This window comes from Pelophylax lessonae, assembly GCF_965119305.1.
Source record: "Pelophylax lessonae genome assembly, chromosome: 13".
NCBI classification, from domain to species: domain Eukaryota; kingdom Metazoa; phylum Chordata; class Amphibia; order Anura; family Ranidae; genus Pelophylax; species Pelophylax lessonae.
Genome location: NC_138780.1, coordinates 151178581 through 151204490, shown reverse-complemented (window position 1 = coordinate 151204490; position 25910 = coordinate 151178581). Strand labels below are relative to the sequence as shown.

General features: G+C 43.3%; 1 protein-coding gene across 1 annotated transcript in view; it reads right to left on the bottom strand.

Moving 5' to 3' along the window:
- BRF1 (BRF1 general transcription factor IIIB subunit) overlaps nucleotides 1–25910 on the bottom strand; it is a 627002-nt gene that overhangs the window by 381939 nt on the left and 219153 nt on the right. The window contains exon 4 of the mRNA XM_082242741.1: nucleotides 20344–20375. Within this exon, the coding sequence (XP_082098867.1) occupies nucleotides 20344–20375 (32 nt within the window). The remainder of the gene's footprint in view (nucleotides 1–20343; nucleotides 20376–25910) is intronic.

Below are 25910 nucleotides of genomic sequence, written 5' to 3'. Positions count from 1 at the left end.
GCTGTTCATCCACAATGGCCAAAAAACTGAAGCACCACACATCTGAGATCGCTCCTTCAGTAACTTTATTGTAAATCACAATTGAAGCAAAGCAGCCTCTTATCCTACATTGTTAGCTGGAGGGGATGTAACTTGTTTCGGCCCAGAAGGATAACATGGTCTTCATTGATTTATTTTATGTATTGTTATATTGAGGACATTTCCTGAGCCCTGCGCACAGCACAGACCTGCCTGGAGGTCTACACTGCAGCCTGGAGCGGAACTACACTGCATCTGAGCACCACAAGGCAGAAACGCTATTTAACCACTTGCTGACCACCCTGCACAGATATACTGCAGCAGGCCGGCTTTGCTGTGCATAAACACATAGATCTGCGTGATTATGTGCATGTGGACTCAGTGGCGTGTGATTATACGAAGCGGGAGCCAGACCGCGGGAGGAGCGGGCGCGATCACCACCGGCCTCCCACAATCTTCGGGGAAACGGACAGGAGAGCCGCCTGCCTAGGTAAACTAGGCAGGCGGCTCTCCTGTCAGACAGGCACAGTGAGATTTTGTCTCTCAGCTAAGCTGAAACACCGATCTCTGGGTGCCTGTCATAGAGCCCCCCCACAGTTAGAAAACATTCCTTAGGAGCACACTTAACCCCTTGATGACCCCCAGTATTAACCCCTTCCCTGCCGGTGTCATTTATACAGTACAGTGCCTATTATTTAGCACTGATCCCTGTATTTGTGTCACTGGTCCCCAAAAAGTGTCACTTAAGTGTCAGATTTGTCTGCCGCAATGCCACAGTCCTGCTAAAAAAAAAAAAAAAATCACTGATCGTCACCATTACTAATAAAAACAACCAAAAAAAAGTCCAAAAATCTATTTCATAGTTTGTAAACGCTGTAACTTTTGCGCAAACCAATTAATATACGCTTTTTTGGATTTTTTTTAAACCAAAAATATGTAGCAGAATACAAATCGGTCTAAACTGATTAAAAATTTAGTTTTAATTTTTTAAATTGGGAATGTTTTATAGCAGAAAGTAAAAATTTTTTTTTTTTTGTTTGTTTTTCAAAATGATCGCTCTTTTTTTTGTTTATAGCGCAAAATCTAAAAACCGCAGAAGTGATCAAATACCACCAAAAGAAAGATCTATTTGTGGGGAAAAAAAAGGACATCAATAGTATTGAGGCACAGCATTGCACGACCACGCAATTGTTAAAGCAAGGCAGTGCCGAATTGCAAAAAATGGCCTGGTCATTAGGGGGTAAAAACTTCCGGGGCTGAAGTGGTTAAATCCTTTTTAAAATTTAAAGCAAACTTGCCCATCCATCCATGTCTCCATGCTTTATTTTGCTGAGAAATTCCGTTGAAAAACACCCCCCTAGAATTTCTGGCTTTGGCCCTCTTGAGTAGGGGTGTAGCATTTACTTTCTGGAATCCACCTGCTCTTAGCTCAGGCATGCAGTCAGGAGGGTGTGCTTAGCTTGAACAACCCCCCCCCTTCCTGGGATCTACGACATCAGCCTGAAACCCAAAAAGTCACCAAAGAAATGTAAAAAAAAAAAAAAAAAGCTAAAGATATACTTTCCCATCTACTAATACTAGCACCATAAAGATTAAAAATAGTCAATGTTGTTTGAGAGAGCGAAGTTTCACTTGTCTGTTTACCCAAAAAGGGAATTTCCACTTGTCTGCCTCTGCACCCAACATCCCCCCCCCCCCCCCATTTTAGTTTTGACACTTTTTTGGGCGGGAGCAGGTACCTGGTTTTTGACAGGTACCCGTACATAGTTACATAGTAGGTGAGGTTGAATAAAGACAATAGTCCATCCAGTTCAACCTGTGTAGGTGTGTGTGGCTGTAATCATCTCGCATACCCCTGAATGTTCTGATCCTTGAGATGTACGTCTAGAAGTCTTTTGAAAGTCACCATATTACCTGCAGAAACCACCTCTTGTGGTAGAGAATTCCACAATCTTGTAGCCCTAACAGTAAAGAACCCCCCACGTTGCCTGAGGTTAAAACGCTTCTCCTCTAATCGCATTGTATGCCCCCGAGTCCTCATGCAATCCCTGCGACTGAACAGCTTTTCTTCTAAGCCTAGATCCCCATTGAGATATTTAAAAATTGCTATCATGTCCCCCCTCAGGCGTCTCTTCTCCAGGGAGAATAAATCAAGCGATTGCAGACGCTCCTCATAATCAAGGTCCTCCAATCCCCTAATTAGTTTAGTTGCCCTTCTCTGGACCCTCTCCAGCTCCAACACATCCCTCCTGAGGACTGGTGACCAGAACTGGACAGCATACTCCAGATGTGGTCGGACCAGAGTTTTATAAAGTGGAAGGATTATAGTCTTATCTCTGGAATTCATCCCTTTCTTTATGCATGCTAATATTCTGCTGGCTTTGGCAGCTGCCGCTTGACATTGCATGCTGTTGCCTAGTCTATCATCCACCAATACTCCCAGATCCTTCTCCATTTTTGATTCTCCCAGGGGTTCCCCTCCTAATGTGTATTGTGCTTTTATGTTTTTAGTCCCCAAGTGCAAAACCTTACACTTCTCCACATTAAACCTCATTTGCCAAGTCGTTGCCCACTCCGTTATTTTGTCCAGGTCATTCTGTAGGATATCTGCTTCATGTTGTGCTGTTATTGCCCTGCCTAATTTTGTGTCATCTGCAAAAACGGATATTGAACTACATATCCCGTCCTCAATGCTGTTTATGAATAAATTGAACAAGGTTGGTCCCAGGACTGAGCCTTGGGGGACCCCGCTTACTACCTCAGACCAGTCTGAGTATGCGCTGTTTATTACCACCCTTTGGACACGCCCTTTTAGCCAGTTCCGTATCCAAGAGCAAACCCTGCCGTCGATACCTGCAGACCTTATTTTATAAATTAAGCGCTTATGGGGAACTGTATTGAACGCCTTAACGAAATCCAAGTACACCACATCCACTGGTCTGCCCCTATCTAGCTCACAGCTCACCTCCTCGTAGAATGTTAAGAGATTGGTTTGACAAGAACGCCCATTTGTAAACCCGTGCTGGTTACTACTAATGATGCTGTTGTCCTTAGCAAACTCTACAATATAGTCCCTTATCATCCCCTCCAGAAGTTTACATACTACTGATGTCAGACTGACAGGCCTATAATTTCCCGGGATATGCCTCTGACCCTTTTTGAATACCTGCTCCAACTTTCGGTCAGATCGCCACAGCGATCTCAGTCCCCTCCCCCTCAGCCTTCTGGAACATGTCCCCACTCTCAGAAAGCTATGGGACCATTTACAAGGTGCAGAATGACTCACGCATGCGCAGTGAGAAGCCACAAGCAGTCACAGCCAGCTTTCCAAAGTAAACATGCCGATGCCTGGACCCAAAGAGCTGGCTCGGGTGAGGGCCATGCTGGATCCAGGGACAGGCAAGTGTCCTATTACTAAAATACTGTAGCTGCTGACTTTATTTCTAGGGTAAAGAACACTTATAGGTCTTGTCCATTCCCCAGTGTATAACTAGACAGGAAAGAAGAAACAGCAGACCAATAAACTCATCTTTTTTTATTCTGCTGTCTCTCGCTATTACCATGTTCCTTGTTAACACTACAGTACAACTAAATGGCTCCTTGTGCTGCTTCTCCCTCTCTCGCTATGAGCTCTGCTGTACACACAACGCAAAAGGCTAATGGCGCTTTTCCACTGCATGGAACCGAACGGTTCGGCTCGCTTTTGTGCTTTTCCACTGCTGGTACCGCATTGGTACGGTGTAGGAACGGTACGGTACGGCAGCGCTTTTCCACTGCATGGAACCGAACGGTACGGCTCTCAAAAACAGTACCAGCTCAATTGTGGTTCCAAGAGGTACCATACAGGGTACCATATACCACAATCCTTTGCATGCAGTCACTACTAGCCACTGATTGGTCAGAGAATCCCACCTACCCCGTTGTTATCCCACCCACTTAACTTTAGTACTACTTTGGTGGAAAAGCAAACCATACCGTACTGTACCGAACCGTTCCAACACTGTACCATGCGGTACCAGCAGTGGAAAAGCAAACTGGGCCAAGCAGGGCCGAGTAGAGCTGAGCCGGTACTTGCAGTGGAAAAGTGCCATAATACTTGCATTAAATAAAAAAAAACCTGTAATGCATTTGTATCTACAATCTGCCTCAAGGTTCAGCTTTAATGCCAAACACCTTACAAAAAATACTGGCTGCTGGAAAGTGATGAAGACAGTGCTCTGTCAAAAAATGTCTAGCTGAGTTTAAAGGAATGATAATTATTTTGGAGGTAAAAATTCATTAAACGTTTGCCATTCCAGCAGTTCCTTTTCACTTGTCAGAAAAAAGTCAGGCAGCAATAAATAGAGCTCAGGGGGATGCCATTTACCAGGACAGCTGGGGAGACTGAAATAAAATGTAGCAGCTGCTCTGCAATATGCATGCAATGGATGATCTGGGCAGGGCTGCAAGGGCATGGTACAGCAATTATTTTTACTCCGAGATGGAAAGGACACCAGGGGAAAAGCCAATCCTTTGCTGGGTTTAGGCCTTTTTCGAGACAAGTGTCTTGCGAATTCCTTTAAAACCCAAGACGTAAAATACTTTCCCTCTAAATTAATAAGACTGTGCAGTGATCATGTGCAAAGCAAACTGGCGTATATCAGCTTGGTTTTACTCTCACTAATCTCATCTTCGTAAATATGCAGCTATGGGCTACTGTACGCTGTGCTTAATTAAATAGACTTATGTGGGATTTACTTAAAGAATGCATTCAGCAAATAAATAAACATATATAAGCAAGCTGCATGTAGCTCCCATCCTCTGGTTTTATATATACAGTGGGTACAGAAAAGAATCCCCCCACCCCCAACCCCTTCTTAAAATAATCACATTTTGTTGCTTTGCAGACTGAAATGAAGACCGAAATAGTCTTTGTTTTATTCAGCTGTATTTACTAGTGCAACCTATAACATCCAAGTGAAAGATAGAAACACTAACCGTTTTGAAAATTTTTTTTTAAAAAAACAGAATCACTGAGTTGGAAAAGGATCACCCCCTTGTGTCAGTACTGTATTTTGTTCAACTAGACTTTGCAATATTTGCCCACCCTTATTTGCAAACCTGCTAAAGTTCAGTTCAATTTGAAGGTGACCATTTGTGGATGGAGTCTTTAAATCCTTCCACAGATTTTCAATGGGGTTTAAGTCTGCACTCTAAGCCATGTAAAGACATTCACCTTTTTCTCCTCCAACCACTGTGTGGTCATTTTTGCTGTGTGCTTCGGGTCATTGTCATGTTGGAAGGTAAACCTTCTTCCCATTGACCACTTTATGGCAGAGGGTAGCAGAATGTTCTCAAGAATTTGATGGTATTTTGCCCCAACCATTTTTCTTCTATCCTGACAAGTGCTCCAGTCCCTGCTGCAGAGAAACACCCCATAACAGTAAATTACCACCTCCATGCTTGGTAGGAATGGTGTCATTTGGATGGTGAGCTGTATTGGATTTCCGCCAGACATATCGTTTGGTGTTGAGGCAAAAAATTTCAATTTATCCTCATCTGACCATAACCCCTTTTTTCATGTGGCCTCAGAATCTTCAAGGTGCATTTAAGGTGATCAGATGAGAATAAAATTGATTTATTTGGCGACAACACCAAACCATATGTCTGGCAGAAATCCAAATACAGCTCACCATCCAAATAACGCCATTCCTATAGTAAAGCATAAAGGTGGTAATATCCTGTTATGAGGTATTTCTCTGCAACAGGGACCGGAGCACTTGTCAGGATAGAAGGAAAAATGGTTGGGGCAAAATATCAAAATCTTGAGAAAAAATTGCTACCCTCTGCCATAAAGTTGTCAATGGGAAGAAGGTTTACCTTCCAACATGACAATGACCCAAAACACACAGAAAAAATGACCACAGAGTGGTTGAAGTAAAAAAGGTGAATGTCCTTGCATGGCCTAGTCCGAGTCCAGACTTCAATCCCATTGAAAATCTGTGGAATGACTTGAAGACTGTAGTCCACAAACGATCACCATCAAATTTACCTGAACCCGAGCGGATCTGCAAAGAAGAGTGGGCAAATATTGCAAAGTCTAGATGTGCAAAGTTAGTAGAGACCTATCCCAACAGCCTCAAGGCTGTAATTAAAGCAAAAGGTGTTTTAACAAAATACTGACATAAGGGGGGTGATGCTTTTTCTAACTTTCTAACTTGTTTTTTTTTTATTTTTCTGACATGTTAGTGTTTAATCCTTCACTTGTATGTTATAAGTTGCACTAGTAAATACAGCTGGATAAAAACAAAAAATCCACACTAAGGCGACACAAATCTGTACTACTTCGGGGGCGACTTGTGCATTACCATGCACCACGACTTCGGAGCGACTTGCAGGGACTTCACATAATGGAAGTCTATGTAAGTCGCTCCGAGGTCGCCCCAAAGTAGTACAGGACCCTTTTTCTAAGTCGGAGCGACTTGTGTCGCTCCTATTAGAACGGGTCCTCTAGCGGTCAATGGACCGCGAGGGAGTGCGACTTGTCAGGCTGACAAGTCGCAGCAGTGTGGACCGGCTCTAAGTCTTCATTTCAGGCTGCAAAGCAACAAAACGTGATTATTTTGAAGGGGGTGATTCTTTTCTATACCCACTGTAGCAGAGAGGCTTTGGAAATGAGATGTCTGCACACAAGTTCCCAACTTCACCTTATTAACATCTTAAAATATGCCGGTCATCAAAGTCCAAGTTGAATTTTTTTTTTCTTTTAAATAAACTCGACATTTGGCAAATAAAAAAAAATGCACTTCTAGTTGTAAGGCTCCTTTCACACTAGCAGCAGACAAGGAAAAGAGCTTAGCAGGCGCTCAGAAGGCAATACTGCTGCCTTCTGATACATTTACCTTTTTTTTTTATTGCTGAACAGCAATTTTACATTGTAAGGCCCGCCATACATGTTCAATTTTCTTGTACAATTTTCTGTTAGATTTACCACAAACCACATAATACGAGGTCAAAGCTAAACAACACTTTCACTTGCATCCAGTTAGGTAGGCCTTTGTACTACATAGTTGAAGGTAAATTCCAAGAAAATTGTACAGAAAATTGTAAGAAAATTGTAAGAAAATTGTATCATATATGGCCAGCCTAAGACTGCACCGCAACTATGAGCCAAGTGTCTGGCTTGCAGTAGCAGCACGGCCCTATTCACTTACATGGGAACGTTTGACAGGTGGTGCTGCCTGTCAAATTCTGCATGTAGTGTTAAAATTGCAACACCGTGATGCAAAAAATGAAGTTAGTGGCAAAGTGTCCTGCCCCTGGGATGGCACTATGTCTGCTTGTAGGTGGTCAGTTGGGGAGGGGGGCAATAAAAATGTGGACCCTGACCACCAGTGTGAAAGGAGCCCAACAATCACCTCCTCTTGAGCCTTCTCCACCCAAAAGTCACCAGCTTTGTGCCCAGCATCATTCAGGCCACTTCCTGGGGTGCAGAACATCAGGGAGCCATCACCCCAATGCCCTAAACCCACAGTATAAAAACGTGGAGAACTGTGCTGACATGTCAGCTAAACACCCTTTATTATTTAGCCCTGGTTCAAACTGCTGCAGCTTTCAAATTGCGCTACTTCAGTGCGATTTCAAAGCTACCTCATCATTGTGATTTTGATGTGCCATTTCATTGCAGCTTGCGACTTCATTTAACAGAAGTCATCGCAAGTCACAAGGAAATCACAAAAAAGTTGTGTAGGAACCTTTTTCAGGGCCGCAAGAATTTGAACGGTAATTGGGTGCAACTTGTCATGCGATTTTGAACTGTCAAATCACATGACAAATCGCACTGGTGTGAACCAGGGCTTAGGACCAACCAGAGCCAGAGAAAAGGCAAAAAGAAACCCAGTGTATCAAGTGGGCAGCCTGAAGACTCCTGGAAAAATAAAAAGCTCTGTGAGGGGCATTGGGCAGGACGGGTGAGGACTGGGAAGAAATCTACTGGCTGCCATTTCTGATCTCTCCTTTTCAGAGTGTTCGTTCCCTGAATGTAATTCCATGGTGTACTTACTCTCACAGACCACTATGCCACAAGAGGACACAGTGATGTGTTGTCACCTTATAATTAATTGGCCTGTAGGAATATAAAGAGCTAACATGTTAGGCCTAATTTTAAATTTTGCGTGCCAGAACGCGAGTTCCCATTCGTGATTCTTCTTAGCGATTCACACACATTTCTGTGCGTCATGCATAAAGGCAGCCCATTCACATGAATGCCTTGCCCTATGTGCCTGACGCAGAAAAGAGGCTCAGGGACCAAATTTTGGCCCTAAGCCTGGCGCATTCTGCCACGATTCTAGCATGGCAAAATCGCACCGGACGCCATTAAGGATGAAATACAATCTTAGCGCAATTTGGAATCGTGCCAATTTAACCTGCAATTCAAATCTCTAAGTGTGAGCGGGGCCTTAGCCAAAATTCAAGCAAACAGTTTTAGGGGAGGTTTCCCTGATAAACTGGCAATACACAGCAGTTCATTCACCTCTACGAGGGTCATTTCACACGGCTGCATTCTGCAATTAGGTCGTAAGCTGCAAAAGGTCCCTTTCATAAAAACACAAGGTAAAATTAGGACTGCCGCCCACATCAACCAACCAGAGGTTTTCAAATCCAAACTTTAGGAAAATAATCCTTGGCTATGACTAGTTGCCATGGTTGCTTTATTTCTAGTCCTCATTTTAAAGATCCTCAGAAAAAACACCCCAAAATTGTATCCAGCACCTTATGATGAAACTAGGGCTGGGCAAAAATCAATTTAATCGATTTATCGATTTTGTAGTGTAAAACGATTTTTATTTTGCAAACTCGAGTTTTTTGCCACAATAGTTTTTTCTGACTTTTCCGCGTTTCGTCCTTGTGCGTTACCATAGCGCGATATGAGCCAGCCCCCGCCCCGCGTAACCGACAGTACACACACACTAGAGGTCACTCAGGGGCCCCCATGGCCTGCATGCGGGACACTTACGTGTACAGGCGGGCTGCCCTGGGCTCCAGCCAGCTCCTAGTCCGCTGCACACCGCACAGCCAGGCCCGGGAACCGGCCCCAACACACCAAGAACTCCCCAGTAACCGGACCACCGCCGCTACCATCTCTGCTCAGAGTCTACGAGGAACGAGTCAATCAGCGGCCACCGCCAGGCCTGGATGTGACGTCAGCTGCCGGGAGAGGAAGCGGGCGGTGCGTCTGAGGGGAGGCGGGGTTATACCTGTACATGGGCATTTTAACTCTTGAGGACAATCATAGCAATAAAGTTGCACTTTTGACACTATATCTGATGTCTGCAGTCATTTTTTAAGTGCATTGAAAAAATAAAATCTAATCAAAACTCGCAAAATCGCCCAGCCCTAGATGAAACTATACTTCAGCTGCCATTAGATAGCTAACAATGTTAGAGGTTGATGATACAAGCGCTCCTTGCACTTGGCCAGCAAAGCAGCTGTATGTTGTATTTAGAGCTGGCTAAGTAGGCTAATAATAAATGATACCAATGACAGGGTGGTCTTACCATGTGTGATATGCTGGGCTGAGAGAAGTGCTCACCAATGAGTGGCATAAATAAATATACATTGCATATGTATGTATATGTATTGCATATACATATACGTTATACATTGTGCTTTTAAAACACCCTCTAAAAATGGAACTGCTCTGAACTTTTGGTACCATGTGTACCCCATCTATAAGGGCTCTTTAGATATAAAATGAAAATAAAGGAATCTAAACAATAACCAGATCTTTCCAGGTCAGAGCAATGATGTGAATGTACAATATGTATGTGAAGCGCTGAGTAAATCGATAGTGCCAAATAAGCACCTGACATATTTATCCAAAATCCTAAAATTTGAAGATTCTGGCATACATGCAAACATTTGATGCATTATTCAAAACACTTGAGATCTACTTATATAATTGGTTGAACCATAGAGTCACAATCTAAGCTTAAAGCGGTTGTTCATTCTGGGAGAAAAAAAAGAAATACTGTAGCTGCTGACTTTTAATAAAAGGACACTTATGGCTCGTTTCCACTGAGCTTTCTGGTACGGTTCGGTACGCTATGCTATTTATGCCGTTTCCATTATGAATGGTACCCTAATTCCGAACCGTACCACTTTTTGGTACCCTTTCGTTGGGGTACCAAGCACTTTAGTACCGTACCAACAGGGTGGAGCTACACTCTGCAGAACTTTGATTGCTTGACAGAGAATCGTCTATCACAGCTTTCCTGCTACACCACGCCTATCATGAAAGGGTACTATTGGCAGTGGAAACTCAATGTGTACCGTTCCGAACCGTACCGTACTGAACCGAACCGTACCGTACCACTCAGTGGAAACGAGGCATTATTGTCCAGGGATCCAGCATTGACCTCACCCAGGCTATTTCTTAACTGGCCACCCCAGCCATCATTAAAACTGTGGGCAGCAGGCTTGCGGATTCACAGCCGGATGCCCACAGCGCATGGACAAGCTGCTCTGCAGTTTTTGAATGGCCCGCAGTCTTCTGGGACATGTCACAGGGGAGAGGAGAACTTCCGCTCAGATCGCCTAGGCAATCGAAGCAAAAGTGGAAGCAGGTACCTGTGAAAACTAGGTACCCGCTATCTCCCCCCCAAAAATGACATGTCAAACGTGGCAGAATAGTACAACTTTAAGCAGTACTTTTCCTTCTGAGTGGAGCTCCGCTTTAATCATAAGCCGAATGATTAAAGCAGTAGTAAGTTCAATAAAAAAAAATGTGGGTCCCCTGCAAGTTTACGTCACCCCATACTAGCATATTATGACAAACTTACCTTCTAAACAAAGTCCTCCATTGGCCCACCTTCAACACTGCTGGTCCTTTCATCTTTACAGTCTTCCTTCCGGGTTCATGGGCTCCAGCTTTTTAAAATGGCAAGGCAGCGATGACATCACTCCTGCTCATGCATGGGAGAGTCATGATCGTGGCACCGCACACTCTGTGTGCCCTGAATGCAAAGCGCTATTGATGTCATCGATGTGAATATCTTCATTGTACCTAAAGGTAAACCTTTTCTGTAAGTTCACCTGTCGGTACAAGTTCACTTAGAGAGTTTGCTACAGCTTTAACCATGGTTTTTGTGCAAAAAGTATCAGGTTTTTTGACTGATAATCAGCTGTCTTGTACCCTTGTGGTTATAAACAAATTACATTGTTAACCTGGAGATCATGTGCAGACTTGTATCTTTTGTTGATTGGCCATACAGATTCAAAAAGCAGATGCAATACTAATATTCCCCAATGCACTTATCCGTTCAAAGGGGGTTTAATAGCATCTGGATTTGGTCTTGCTTTCTTGATAAACAGATTTCTGTAGCACTGGCCATATCTATGAAGCACAAACGTTTAATTTTCTGCTAAAGATTCTCTCATTCAGAGCTGGTTCACACTACTCCGACTTGTCAGGCGACAAGTAGCTCCCAATGCTGTGCAATGGAACCGTTCTAATCGGAGTGACTCAAGTCGCTCCGACTTAGAAAAAGGTTCCTGCACTATTTTTCAGCGAAGTCGGAGTGACTTGAATTGACTTCTATGAGAAGTAGTTTGCAAGCCGCGATGAAGTCGCACTGCACGGGCGACTTCAAAGTCACCCAAAGTCGGGGCAACTTTGAGTCGGATTAGTGTGAACCGGCTCTAACGCTGAACTACAAGCAAATACGGATTATCTACACCTCAAATCAAAAACTATATAAGCTGCTGTATAAGATACCTTAAAATATCTAAAACAATGTAACTACAAAAAATACAGCACTCCATAGACATATATACAACACCCATTGATATACCCCAACCTTTAAAAATAAAGTGTGAGTTTTAGTGTAATAATTTGTGCACTCAATAATAATAAAAATTTCTATTGGTCTCATCAAAATCCCAATTAAAGTGCACAAAACGTGAAAAAATACTTAAGATTACACAAACTATCCTTTGATCTTAGTCTTTCAAAAAAATCAACAAATATGCAAAAGTTCATCAGGGATGTCAAGACATTAAGTCAAGTCAAGACACAACACTCAATTTGTGTTATTTCTGTGCTTCACTCCCAGCGTTCACTCCCCATTTTGTGAGACCGATCCAACTCTATGAGAACTTGCCAGAGATTGTAACCCCTTAATTAAAAGAAGGTCATTAGCACTTTATAATCTCCTCCATACACCATTTTATGCAGTGTGTTCAACTACACCACTGCCATCCAAGTAATACATAGGAACAACAAAAGGGGAATCATAGCATAAAACTTTTTCATTCATAAAATCATCATAAAACCATAGTTTAGTATAGCATTCACATGTAAATGTGACTTATCCCAGCAACCAAGTAATAAAGCCGAATAGTATCAGGCCGCAAGCTCCACCAGATGAGCGTTGAGAGTCACGATCCTGTGCGGAATGATGTCAGCTCCTATAGTCCCACAACGCATTTGGTCATTGGACGTCTTCAGGGACAGTTCTGGGCTTCATTAAAGCTTAACTGCAAGCTGGTCCAAATGAACTTCTACCTTACTGACAGCTGCCGCGGCTATGTGCGCTGTATAAACTGTATGTAGCATTAGCTACATACAGTATACATTAGGGATCGACCGATTATCGGCACCACCGATATATTGGGGGCCGATATGCACTTTCCCCGATATATCGGAATCAGCCCATGAGGTTACCCATATTGCCGATATTTTGGGAAAGTGCTGTACTGGAGTGATACCTGCAGCTAGAGGCATCAACCAGGTACCGGCGTCCATAGCCGACGGTCAGCTGTCTTGTAATGACAACCGGTGCGGCTGAGAAGCCGCTCGGCTGTCATTACAAGGAGCGGGAGGGGACGTCGTCATCCCCCGTGGCTCACCCGTGTCTCCCGTCCCACCGGGAGACCCGGGCATCCTACCTGCACAGCCTCTGAAGACCCGATCAAAGCCGCATTTGGCTCTGATCGGGTCTCCATGTAAAAATCCGGAAGTGATGTCATGACATCACTTCCAGATACTTAGCGCCACATTTAAAAAACTGACAGCATTCAAAACAGCCAAACTTGGTGTTTTGAATGCTTTTCAGTGCCGAGGAGGGGTTTGGGGTCTTTTAGACCCCCAGATCCCTCCACAAGGAATACCTTTAAAAAAAAAAAAAATAAAGGAAAACTATTTTTTACATGTCCGAATATATCGGCCGATATCCGATGACCAAAATATCGGTATCGGTATTAAAAAAACGATATCGGTCGATCACTAGTATACATCACTGTGTATCAGCAGTCAGATGAGAATTTCCCATACTGCTACTTAGCCATTCACAGGAAGCCTTTTATTTTTTAAATGAATACAAAGCTTCCTCTGATTGGCTGAAGTGAAGGATGACAATGTGATCCACACCTCAACCAGAAAAAGTCTTGTATTCATTCAGAAAACATTACGCCTCATGTGAATGCTTAAGCAGCACTCAGCCTAACTTGATTTTAATCCAGGAGCAAACTCATTACAGTAGGTTTTAATGACAATTTCAGATTGCCATGCAAAAATAAATTTAAAGTGACTCTGCAGTTCAACTGAATGAGTAAATTAACCATCTCCTTGTAAAGAAGTACTCATCTCTCCCACTGCCCATACAGTTGAACACTGCTCTAATCAAAAGAAATTACGGGCTGAAGTCTGTTCATTAACCAAGACTTCCAGGAGTGTTGATCTCCTGTGCTCCTCCAAACATAAGTGGCCCATTTTATTTGAAGGGCCAAGTGTCAATGGACCATTCCATCAGGTACCCAGTGTACGCTGAAACCTAAAACAGCAAGGTACAATTGTTCTACATCTCTCAAATGCCATTATCCCGAAAACAATTCTTGATGGTTAGTTGTTCGGAGATTCCCAAAAGCACACAAGGTATTCCACCACTCCCCTGGGTTACCAATGGTTGAAGTGTCCTTGTAGTATACTGTTTAGGGTCAACGCACTTATTCCCATGCTTCAAGCATAAAAGGTGTGCCATTACTCAGGAACTGCAATCATTGTTGTGCTATTGTCCTGTTATTCCAAGTTGAATTCCCCCAAAGTTCTGGGTCCCAAGTGCCAGTATGCCAGAGTGCTAAAACCTTAAATGTCAGTGTGCCGCGATTCTGAAACCTCAAAATGCCATTGTTCTGAAAACACATTAGTTGGCAATTTTTCTGGGATTCCAAAATGCCGTCATCCACTGCTTTGAGCAACCAAATGTCAGTGTGCCATTGTTCCTGTAAACAAGTGGTACTGTTCTATTTTTCATGGACCCCCATTGTCACTATAACATTGCACACATACAAAAGATTTTGCAAGCTCCTGCTAACACACTATGATTCCTAAAACTGACTCCAGCTGCATTCAGTGACAATGACATAACAGAGGAAAGGATTACTGGAAGACTGGAGATCAACAAAACGGGAATCTAAAAATTTGCTGCAAATAGTACCAACTACGTAATGGGAGCGATTTTATTCTGTAAACAGCTGGGGCACATTATTATCTGTGAACCGGTGCTAATCCCTAAATCATCTTGTTTGAAGTATTCCAGTGAAAGCAATGCTGAGATAACAGGCTGTGAGATGCCTTTCCTTGCAGGTTTCCCTTCTGCCTTTACTGGAAACATGTTTAGAAGGTTAAAATAATAAGCGGAGAATAGGACCGTTTTGTCTGGACAATAATGACTGTGCAGCTCCGTGTTTGTAGAGTGATGAATGAAAATCTCCCTTCTAGACTTCTCTCTGTCTACGCGGCTCTAGAATGTGCCTTTCTGTAATGTTATATCAGATGCTACCTACTGAGACTGTTTATTGCGCTCAGGACTTGAGCCTAGTACACGCGGGCTGAATGTCGGCCGGTTTCAATTGAAACTTTTGGCCATGTATTTGGCAGCCGGCCCTTCAACCACAAAAGGTCGGTCAGCACTCTAATGCCTCATACACACGCATCGATTATTGGCCGTGAATTTTCGGCCCACGTCCGATCGGCCGATTTTCGGCTTGTTAGTATGATGCTTCCGAAAACCGACTCCGACTTTTCGGCCGAAAAAAATCTGGTGTGCAGGCTATAAAATTTTTGTTGGCCGTCAACAAAAAAAATCTAATAAGCAAGACTGGGCATGCTCAGAGAAGAAAAAACACACGGAAAGTAAACCTGCACATGATATCACTTCTAAAGTAGATTTTTGTTGGCCGAGAAAATTTGTGTGCAGTCTAGAGCACATTCCAACCAACAAAACACCACTCTGGACAAAAGTCAGACGATCGGTCGGCCGATAATCGTTGCGTGTGTACGAGGCATTAGCCAATGGCTGAAAGCACTGACCGGATTTTCCTGCCGGGGGGGGGGGGGGGGGTCCCACTGTCAGAACACAATAGCACAGCAGGGGAGATTGCTGTACTAACATCAGATTGTTAGTACAGGGGCTCGGACCTAAGCTGTCCGTGTTGAACAAAAAAAAAAAAAAACCTAGGTGGTGTGCATGAGGATTTAGGCTGGGTTCACACTGGTGCAATTTGGATGCAGGTGTCCCCTGACATCCAATTCGCATGTCAGGAGACTGACCGGCTCTTAATGGAGCCAGTTTACGGTACGGCTACAGAGCAGTTTGCAGAAGGGTCTTGTGCATCTTCTGGTACGTTTCAGGTTCTAATCTTGCCAAAAATTTGGACCGAATTCGGACCTAAAATGGTGAACAGGAACGCACAGGACCCCCTGCTGCAAGCGGCTCCGCACAGTGTGAACCCAGCCTCAGGCAAGCCATAGAGGATTTGATTTTCTTTCCTTATACCACGGGTGGAAGGAAACCTGAATGTATTTAATGGAGACGTGTGGGCTGCTGGTGCTGTGACATTGTAATGCTGATTGTCTGTTTTGTGTGCCTTGTTTTGTATTTGTGTACAGAAAACAAAAAAAAAAAAAGTGGAGCTGCAGGCAGTTTTGCTTTTAAGTGTAGAACTTTTGGATTTGTTTTTTTTTTTTTGGCCCTTTTCCATTGTTGGAAAGTGTTGCCTCAAATCCTGTTTGTGAAACAGAGAGACAAAAAATCTCCTAAATTTCATAGAAAATTCCACATTTCTCCAATGGACGATTACCCCTGTGACAAATGCTAAAGCACAACTAATGGCAAAACTTTTTATTAGGAGAGTTATAACCCGTCAGTTTATTTTTGTTCTGTGTCACATTGAGGAGATCTCTCTGAACTTCTTGTTCCACACCAAAAAAAAAGTGAGGAAACTCCACTAAAGTGAGGGAAACCCTGGTGTCACCAGAACTAGTGTCCCCATCGGTAGATTTCCCCTGTTCTGGTCACAGCCCAGAATTTGGGATTTCCTTTAGGATTACAGTAAACAGGACAAATAGAGAGGGTGAATCTCTTGAACAAGGACACAAGCAGCAAAAACAACCCCAACAGTTCTAAATATGGAGGATATCATTTTGCAGTTGCCAACACTACTATAACCTAGTTGCCTCTAGGAGTTAACCACTTAAGCCCCAGGGGGTTTTTTGCGATTTTTTACTGTGTGACTTTAATGGACAATTGCGCGGTCGTGCGACGCTGTACCTAAACAAATTTGACGTCCTTTTTTCCCCCACAAATAGAGCTTTCTTTTGGTGGTATTTGATCACCTGTGTGATTTTTTGATCATGCGCTATAAACAAAAAAAGAGCGTCAATTTTGCAAAAATAACAATATTTTTCACATTTTTTTATATGAAATTCCCCCCCAAAAAAATGTAAAAATCAACATTTTTTAACATTTTCGGCCAATTTGTTTTATGCTACATATGTTTGGAAAAAAAAAAAAAAAAAAATCTAAAAGCGTATTTTGATTGGTTTGCGCAAAAGTTATCTCGTTTACTAACAAAGGGAAAGATTTTTGTCATTTTTGTTGTTTTTTTTTTTTTTTTTAACGCGTAATGGCGGCGATCTGCGATTTTTTTTGCGAGACTGCGACATTGCGGCGGACAGATCGGACCCTTGACTGACATTTTTGACACTTTTGGGGTTACCAGTGACATTTCTACAGTAATCAGTGCTATACATATGCACTGTTACTGTAAAATTACACTGGCAGTGAAGGAGTTAACTTTATCTGAGAGGGAGGGGCTGTGTGTGTCCATAGGGGCGTGATTCTAACTGTGATTGGCTGTGGCTTGAGGTGTAGGAACAGTGATCAACGGTCCTACATAGTAGAACCGTATGATCACTGTTTCTACACAGGGGAGAATGACAGGCGGCTTGTTTACATCAGCCGCCTGCCTTTCTCCCTCTGCACCGACGATCGGCGAGTGACTGGCGGACATGCGCTCGCCTGCTATTGGCTCCCAAGCAAGTGGCAGGCTAGTGACGTATATGTACGTCACTTTGCCTGGCCGGGGCTGACTGCCGACGTATATCGTCGTGCGGCGGTCGGCAACCGGTTAAAGTGTTACTAAACCCAGGACCCTGCATTCAATATACCTGGTCTCCCACAATACACAGAACATGGAAATGCAATTATTTTAGTAAATATAAATAAACTGCTAAATACCATTTTCATCAGCAGTATATAGCAGTCTAGTGACTTCGATCAGTGTCTGGTTAAAGCTTGTAGGAGGAGTTTTCATTCTCCTCTGACTGTCCTAGAACAGTGTTTCTCAACTCCGGTCCTCAGGGCACACTAACAGGCCAGATTTTAAGTATTACATTGAGGAGATGCAAACTAAAATACTGCAATCACTGAGCAGCAAGTGATATCAACTGTGATGTATTTCAGTTTTTTTGCAAACCTGGCCTGTTGATGTGCCCTGAGGACCGGAGTTGAGAAACGCTGTCCTAGAAGGCTGCAGGACCCCTGACCCTCTGGATGGCCTAGAAGGCTGCAGGACCCCTGACCCTCTGGCTGGCCTAGAAGGCTGCAGGACCCCTGACCCTCTGTCTGGACAGGGCCGATTGGCCCTGTGCTGATCACATGCACCCTCCCAAAAAAAAAAAATCTCAATAGCAATACACACTGTTCTGGAAATTTTACAGATGGCAACTCCTATCCTCATATTGTGATTAGTGGTTCCAAATGAATAACTACTGTAGTAGGGAACAGACACAAAAAGATACACTCAGCATCTTTCCAAAATAACCAAGCCCTACTGTAGTAGTCATTCATTTGTAACCACTAACTGAATTTTTATTGTTTCCTATGTACAAATCTAACAATGAGAAAGTGGCACCATTGAACCCAGCCACCTGCTGTATTGTATTGCCTGTATGGGAAGAGGCTGGAGACAAAAAGAAACCCAATTGTTAAATCGATGTCCTAGAAATGTTATTGGTTTGGAACCACTAATCATAATGATAACTACTGAAGTAGGTAACAGTTATTTTGGAAAGATGCTGAGTTTATCTTTTTGTGTCTGTTCCCTTCTGCAGTAGTTCTTAATTTGGAACCACTAATCAATATGAGGATAGGAGTTGCCCATCTATAAAATGTCCAGAACACCATCAAACTGAGCATGTGCAGCTTGTCCCCTAGTCTCTGTTCTGTCAGGAGATGGTTTGAGTGAGTATAACAAGCATGCTTTAGGCCCCTTTCACACAGGATTTCCTATCTGGTCCACCTGTCAGTTTTTCAAACCTGATCGGATGCTCCATGCACTCCTACGGAGCAGCGGATGTCAGCGGTGACATCTCCGCTGACACCTGCTGCTCTCCGATCCGGTCCGTGAAATGCAGACGGATGGAAACCCTATTTTCCATCTGTCTGGAGGATTGGATCGGATGAAAAAGGACAGGCGATCCGTTTTCATTCGATCTTCCATAGAGGAGAGAGGGGATCTGACAGGTCTGTCTCTGCAAAGTAATGCCTCGTACACGCAACGATTATCGGCCGACCGATCGTCCGACTTTTGTCCAGAGTGTTGTTGTGTTGGTTGGAATGTGCCTAGACTGCACACGAATTTTCTCGGCCAACAAAAATCTACTTCAGAAGTCATGTCATGTGCTGGTTTACTTTCCGTGTGTTTTTTCTTCTCTGAGCATGCCCAGTCTTGCTCATCAGATTTTTGTCTGCCGAAATCTGTACTGACTAACGGAAAATCGGCCGTTGTGTTGACGGCCAACAAAAATTTTATAGCCTGCACACCAGATTTTATTCGGCCGAAAAGTCGGAGTCGGTTGTCGAAAGCATCATACTAACAAGCCGAAAATCGGCCGATCAGACGTTGGCCGAAAATTCACGGCCAACTATCGATGCGTGTGTACGAGGCTTTAGTCAGTAGGGTTCAATATTGAGTTGGCCCACCCTTTGCAGCTATAACAGATTCAAATCTTCTGGGAAGGCTGATCGGACGTTGGCTGAAAATTCCCGGCCAATAATCGATGCGTGTGTACGAGGCATAAGTAGAGACGAACCTGTCATCCGCCTGCTCAGCGGGGATTGGCGGATCAATCCCCGCTGGGCAAAACGGAGTCCGCCAGGTGGAAAGCCCGTGTGAAAGGACCTTAACTACACATACAGACTAATTTTACTTTTGTGGGTTTAGTAACACTTTAGAGGGATTTTTCCCACTCCATTGCGCACCTACAGAATTTACCCTATTGTATCCAGAAATAAAATTCAGACAAGTATGAGATACTTTCTACAATCCATTAAAAATTAAAAAAAAAAAAAAAAACATTCTGGTCACAGTTACCCCATTTGAAGATTGAAATAAAGATTTGAGCATGATTCAGAGTTGATGCTATTATTCTTACTAGATAATCCACCCCTACTAGAGTTCAAAATGTGTTTATGTTAGTAGTGGGTTGGTAGCTTGAACCCAGCATGTCATGGATCATAGCTGTTCTGATAATTGCCCCTCCCTGCTTTCACAAAGTGAGCAGATAACCGGAATTCACAGGTCTCTAGTGTGTGCCACACTCAATATTCCATTAGAATTTCATTTTGTTAGGAATATGTTTATTATGAAGAGGTAGCTCAGGGAAGTTTACAATACTTGAAAACGTGGTATAAGCTGGAATTCCCATCTCAGAAGTGGAGACGTAAACGAAGAAACTGCCAGTAAACGCAGATATATAAATTGCATCCAGATTCCCAACATGTACTTGTACTGGCAGGAATTCCAAAGGGAGTTTAAAACAGAGCTGTATGTGCAAGGTGCTTATCTCTGTGCATGCAAGAATCAGGAGTCAAACCATTGCAGGTGCCGTGTCTAGGAAAAGTCAAGCATCTGGACAATAAAAACCATTATTCCCCACAACACTCAGCTGGCAGTGATAAAGCTGGTTAACACAAAGCAGACTGTTGGAAGTGTATACCATACCTGAAGAAGGTCGCTGAGATCAAGTAACATATCTGGGAGGAAGTCAAGGAAAAGACATTTATTATACAATAGGTTCTTGTAGTCTGCTAGACATGTGGGGAAGCCAAATCATGAACAATCTTATTATTTGTCCACTGCAAATTTCCCAAAAGACAGAAAAACCAAATTAGAAATGTTACTTCATTAGAATCATGGTCGAAATTACCCATTTAAGGACCAAGCCTATTTCAGACATTTGTCTGGAAGTTAAAATCTTTATTTTTTTTTATAGAAAATAACTTAGAACCCGCAAACATTATATACACTTCTCAAAAAAAATTAAAGGAACACTTTGGCAACACATCAGAACTCAATGGGGGAAAAATCTCATGCTGGATTATCTATACTGATATGGACTAGGTATCGTGTTAGGAATGAAAGGATGCCACATTGTTTGATAGAAATGAAAATGATCAACCTACAGAGGGCTGAACTCAAAGACACCCCAAAAATCACAGTGTAAATATTAGGCAGCAGGCCAGTCTGTTTTGCTGAAATTTCAATGCAGCAACTCAGAATGGTACTCCGTAGTTTGTACGGCCCCCACGTGCTTGTATGCATGCCTAACAACGTGGGGGCATACTTCTACTGAGACCAAGGATGGTGTCCTGGGTATTTCCTCCCAGATCTGGACCAAGGGATCACTAAGTTCCTGAACAGACTGAGGTGCAACCTGGCTGCGTCAGATAGACTGAAACATAATATCCCAGAGATGTTCTATTGAATTTAGGTCAGACGAGCGTGGGGGCCATTCAATGGTATCAATTCTCCAGGAACTGGCTGCATACTCTCGCTACATGAGGCCGGGCATTGTTGTGAACCAGGAGAAACCAAGGATCCACTGCACCAGCGTAGGGTCTGAAAATGAGTCCAAGGATTTCATCCCGATACCCAATGGCAGTCAGGGTGCCATTGTCTATCCTGTAGAGGTCTGTGCGTCCCTCCATGGATATGCCTCTCCAGACCATCACTGAGCCATCACCAAAATGGTCACGCTGAACGATGTTACAGGCAGCATAACGTTCTGCACGGCTTTTCCCGACCCTTTCACGTCTGTCACGTGATCAGGGTGAACCTGCTTTCATCTGTGAAAAGTACAGGGCGCCAGTGGCAGACCTGCCAATTCTGGTGTTCAATAGAAAATGCCAGTCGAGCTCCACGGTGCTGGGCAGTGAGCAAAGGGCCCACTAGAGGATGTTGGGCCCCCAGGTCACCCTCATTAAGTCTGTTTCTGCTTGTAGGGATTGGGCAGTGCTCATCCTGTTCCTCCTTGCACAAAGTATCCAGTCCTGTTATGGGTTAAGGACTGTCAATGGCCTTTTTCAGTTCTCCTAGAAACTAACTCCTCCATGCTCTTGAGACTGTGATGGGAGACACAGCAAACCTTTTGGCAACGGCATGTACTGATGTGCCATCCTGGAGGAGTTTGACTCCCTGTACAACCTCTATAGAGTCCAGGTATGGCCACATGCTACCAGTAGTGACACTGACCCTAGCCAAATACAAAACTAGTGAAAAACAGTCAGAAAAGAGGAGTACAGAAGAGAAAGAGTCAGTGACCTCTACCTGTAAAAGAGTACACTTTTTTGGATTAGCCCAATTTTTTTGTATAATGTGAAAGATGATGTTACGTCAAGTAAATTGATGCCAAACAGGTTATGCTTCAAAATTGTGCATGCTCATGGAATGGCGACAAACTGGTACAAAGATGATGCTCTAATATTTTTTAACAGGTTATCCATTTAAAGTTACAGAGGAGATTTTGTGCTAGAATTATTGCTCTTGCTGCAACGATCGTCTCGATACCCCGCGTGTGGTTTGAACACCATTTATATATGTGGGTGCGCCTTGTGTACGCATTCGCTTCTGCGCGCAAGCTCAGAGGGACGGGGCGGTTTGAATTTTTTTATTTTTTTTTATTTTTACACTGTCCCTTTAAAAAAAAAAAAGTTCTGATCACTTTTATGTCTATTACAAGGAATGTAAACATCTCTTTTAATAGAAATAAGCCTGACAGGGCCTCTTTAATGTGCGATCTGGGGTCAAAAAGACCTCAGATCTCTCATTTACCTAAAAGCAAAAAAAAAAAAAAAAAATGAAAAATGTAAATTTTACTTAAATAATAAAAAAAAAAATTGGCCCTTAAAGGCCGTTGGGCGGAAGTGACATCTGAGGTCGCTCCGGTCCTTCAGGGGCATAGAGTCGAGTGGGGGCCATCTTGCCCTCATTGGACTTCCTAGCCATCACTTCACAAGATCGAAACGTTTTTGCCACTACCGACGGCTCCAGTAAGCGGGGAAAAACGACCGGAAAGTGGAAGGGCACCTCTCTCGCTGCCCATAAAAATCATCCCACGGCAATCCTGCTACCGGGACTACTTTTATGAGATAGAGGATTGCTTGCTGTACAAGAAAATATCAAGGTTTTGGCAGCTACCTGCTGCCAAAACCCTGGTATTGAACGTCAAAGTACTGACGTACATGTACGGTGGGCGGTCCGGAAGTGGTTAAAGGAACAGTAATGGTAAACGACCGCAAAATAAAAGGAATACAATAAATGAATGAAGAAGCAGGGTAAAACGGCTCAACCAGGCCTTTTTCCTTACCTTTGCATTGTGGTAACGCACAATGACACACCATGCACTCAGTTAATGGCAGTAGAATCATGGTTGGACCTAGCTTGAATTTTACAGGAATGTAAAGATTTTCATACAACTTCAGCTGCCATTAGAAGAACCCACTGGGGTAAAATTAAGATTGGTTAAGAAACTGGCTTAGACTTCTAATGTAAATATTGTTTTGAAAAGCAAAAAATCCCAAATTTCACAGTTTCCTGCTGTGTGTAGCATAGGCACTGAACCAACAGAAGTGAAAATTGGTTCTGACGAATAGAACGTGAAGTTCATTTTTCTTCGAAGGAGCAGATCCTTGATGAAAGTATAGTATGAGTGGACCACCTTCTGGTTCTCGGCTGAAACCTCTCTGATTCAGACAAAGGGAGCACTCAGCAGACGGTAAATTCTTGGATGTGTATTTAGGAGCGCTTGGTACAAAAGTTAATTTCACTTAAAGGTCTTTTTGAAACATTTAATGGTTAAGAGCATCAAATCCAGCTAATGCATTTTGGGGGGGAAGCCTCCCCCTTCTTCAGGGCTTGAGCAGTCAATGTTAATAGAATCATGATGGAATGTTAAGGCTTGATGAAGACCAGCGTCTCGTAACGGCACTAAGAATGGCAAGCTGTATATGATGCCGTTGAAACCTTAGTGAAATTAACTTTTGTACCAGATGCTTCTCAGTACACATCCAAAAATATCTATTTTGAAAATAAAAAAATAGAAATAATAGGAAGCTTTTGAGCTTTTAATTTTCTAGCTTAGGTGTCCTTTAAAGAGGTTCTAAAGGCAGAACTTTATTTTACCTTTAAATGAGAAGTCCAGTCTAACACTAAAATCGCTACATCTATAGACCTCCTTGATCTAACCTTAACCTATCTAATCCTGTAAAGAAGATATCAGTACACATACCTTTTTTGAAGCCAATCCGATCCGGTCTCCAGCGGCAGAAGCTCTGCAGAGGACACGGCCGACAACGGCTGTGAAATTAATGGGAAGGGACGTCACCCATAGACTTACTATGGGGCTTTGGTTGTCGGTTGCGTCCTCTGCACCCACCTCCATAGCAAAGCTGCCGCTGACAGCTCTGCGTGGGATCGGGATGGATCAGCTTCAGAAAAAGTACGTATACCCATTTCTTCTTTACAGGGTTAAATAGGTTAGTGTTAAATCGCGATGTGGCGATTTTAGTGTTAGGATGGACTTTTCCTCTAATGCATTACCTGCATTAAGGTAAAAACAGTTGTAATATCATCCCTCACCCCCCCCCCCATACTTACCTAAGAACGATCTTGTTCCAACACTCTGCCCATCTGCAGCAGCGTTGGTCTCTCTCTCCTCACAGGAGACAGGGACAGCAGGAGAGCCATTGACTCCTGCTGCTGTCGATCAATCAAATCCTGTTTTTTTTGGGGGGGGGGGGCCAGCCACAATGTGTGTCAATAGACATGCACAGGAGGGAGTCTGCAGGTGTGCCACCATAGAAAACAGGCTCCTATGGTGGCACACAGAGAAGAGGAGGAGCCTGGAGCATCAGCGGGGGGCCCCAGAAGAGAAGCAGGTGAAGGCACTTTTCCACTGCATGGTACGGCTCGGTTTGGCGCTTTTCAACTGTTAGAACGGTTCGGTACAGCGGCGCTTTTCCACTACATGGTATGGCTCGCCTAAACAGTACCACCTCGGTTGGGTTTCCAAGCTGGTCATACCTATACCATATCCCACAATCCTTTGCATGCAGCCTTGATTGTTTGTCACTACTAGCCACTAATTGGTCAGAGAATCATTGTAATCCCACCCACTTACTACTTTAGTTGAAAAGAAAACCGAGCCAAGTAGAGCCTATACAGTGCTGAAACGTGCCGACTCGTACTACGCAGTGGAAAAGCAAACTGAGCCGAGCTGGGCCAAGCAGTGCCGAGTGGAGCCATAAGTGACATGTGTTATTATTTTTCCAAAAAGAAAAACTAGCCTTTACAAATGCTTTAAGGCTACAACTTGTTAGGTGAAAATAAAAAAGGCTTCCCTAATAAACATACTCAAAATTAGCTTGATATAAATTCCTTTTTTCAACCACAGAATCACAAAGGCTTCTCTGGAAATCATCTTTTTAATAAATGTGCCATTTTCCTGAGCTAAAACTATGCAAATGATGTTTCTAATATGCGAATTTTAATGTGTTTCTGTTGTAAAGTAAATAACATAGCAATATGCATGAAGGAAAGACAATTGCCAGGCTGTGTGCCCATTTATAAATCTTGATTTTCTGCAAAACACACGGTCCAGAATAGCAATTTCATCCTGTGGGTTTCATTTGTCTGCAAAAGCTCACCTGATGGATCATCCTTAGCCCTGTAATTTCCAGCAAAACCATCATCACATGGTTTTACTTCCATGAGTTTGCAAGCAAAAATTTTATCAGTATAAGATTTATCAGTATAAGATTTTAGATTCTCCCTCCATAGGAATGTGGATTGCAATAGTAATTGAGTATCTAAGGATCTTACCGCATCTCTGAATCATAGAGAAGCAACTTTTGTTCCACTTGGTTCTACTGCAAAAAATTCAGTTTCACACAAGAATACCACGATGCTCTCAAAACATCTCCTGAGGATACCAGATAAACTGAAAGCAGAGCTCCACCTAAACGGGGAAGATCCCATTTAAGGCCTCCTTCCCCCCTCCCCTTTATGTAATGGCACTTTTTTTGGGGGGGGGGGGGGGGGCTGGAAACTGGTTTTGACATGTACCCACTACCACTTTGGCTCCGACCTCCTAGGATATGATTTGGTAACCAGGGTTCAGCGGAAATCCCCAGGGGGTTCTGCGGTGATCCACCTGTCAATCACAGAGAGCTGATGGGTAGATCAGGTCTCAGCTAACACATGCAGAGTAGCGCTGGAAGCGGCTGAAATAA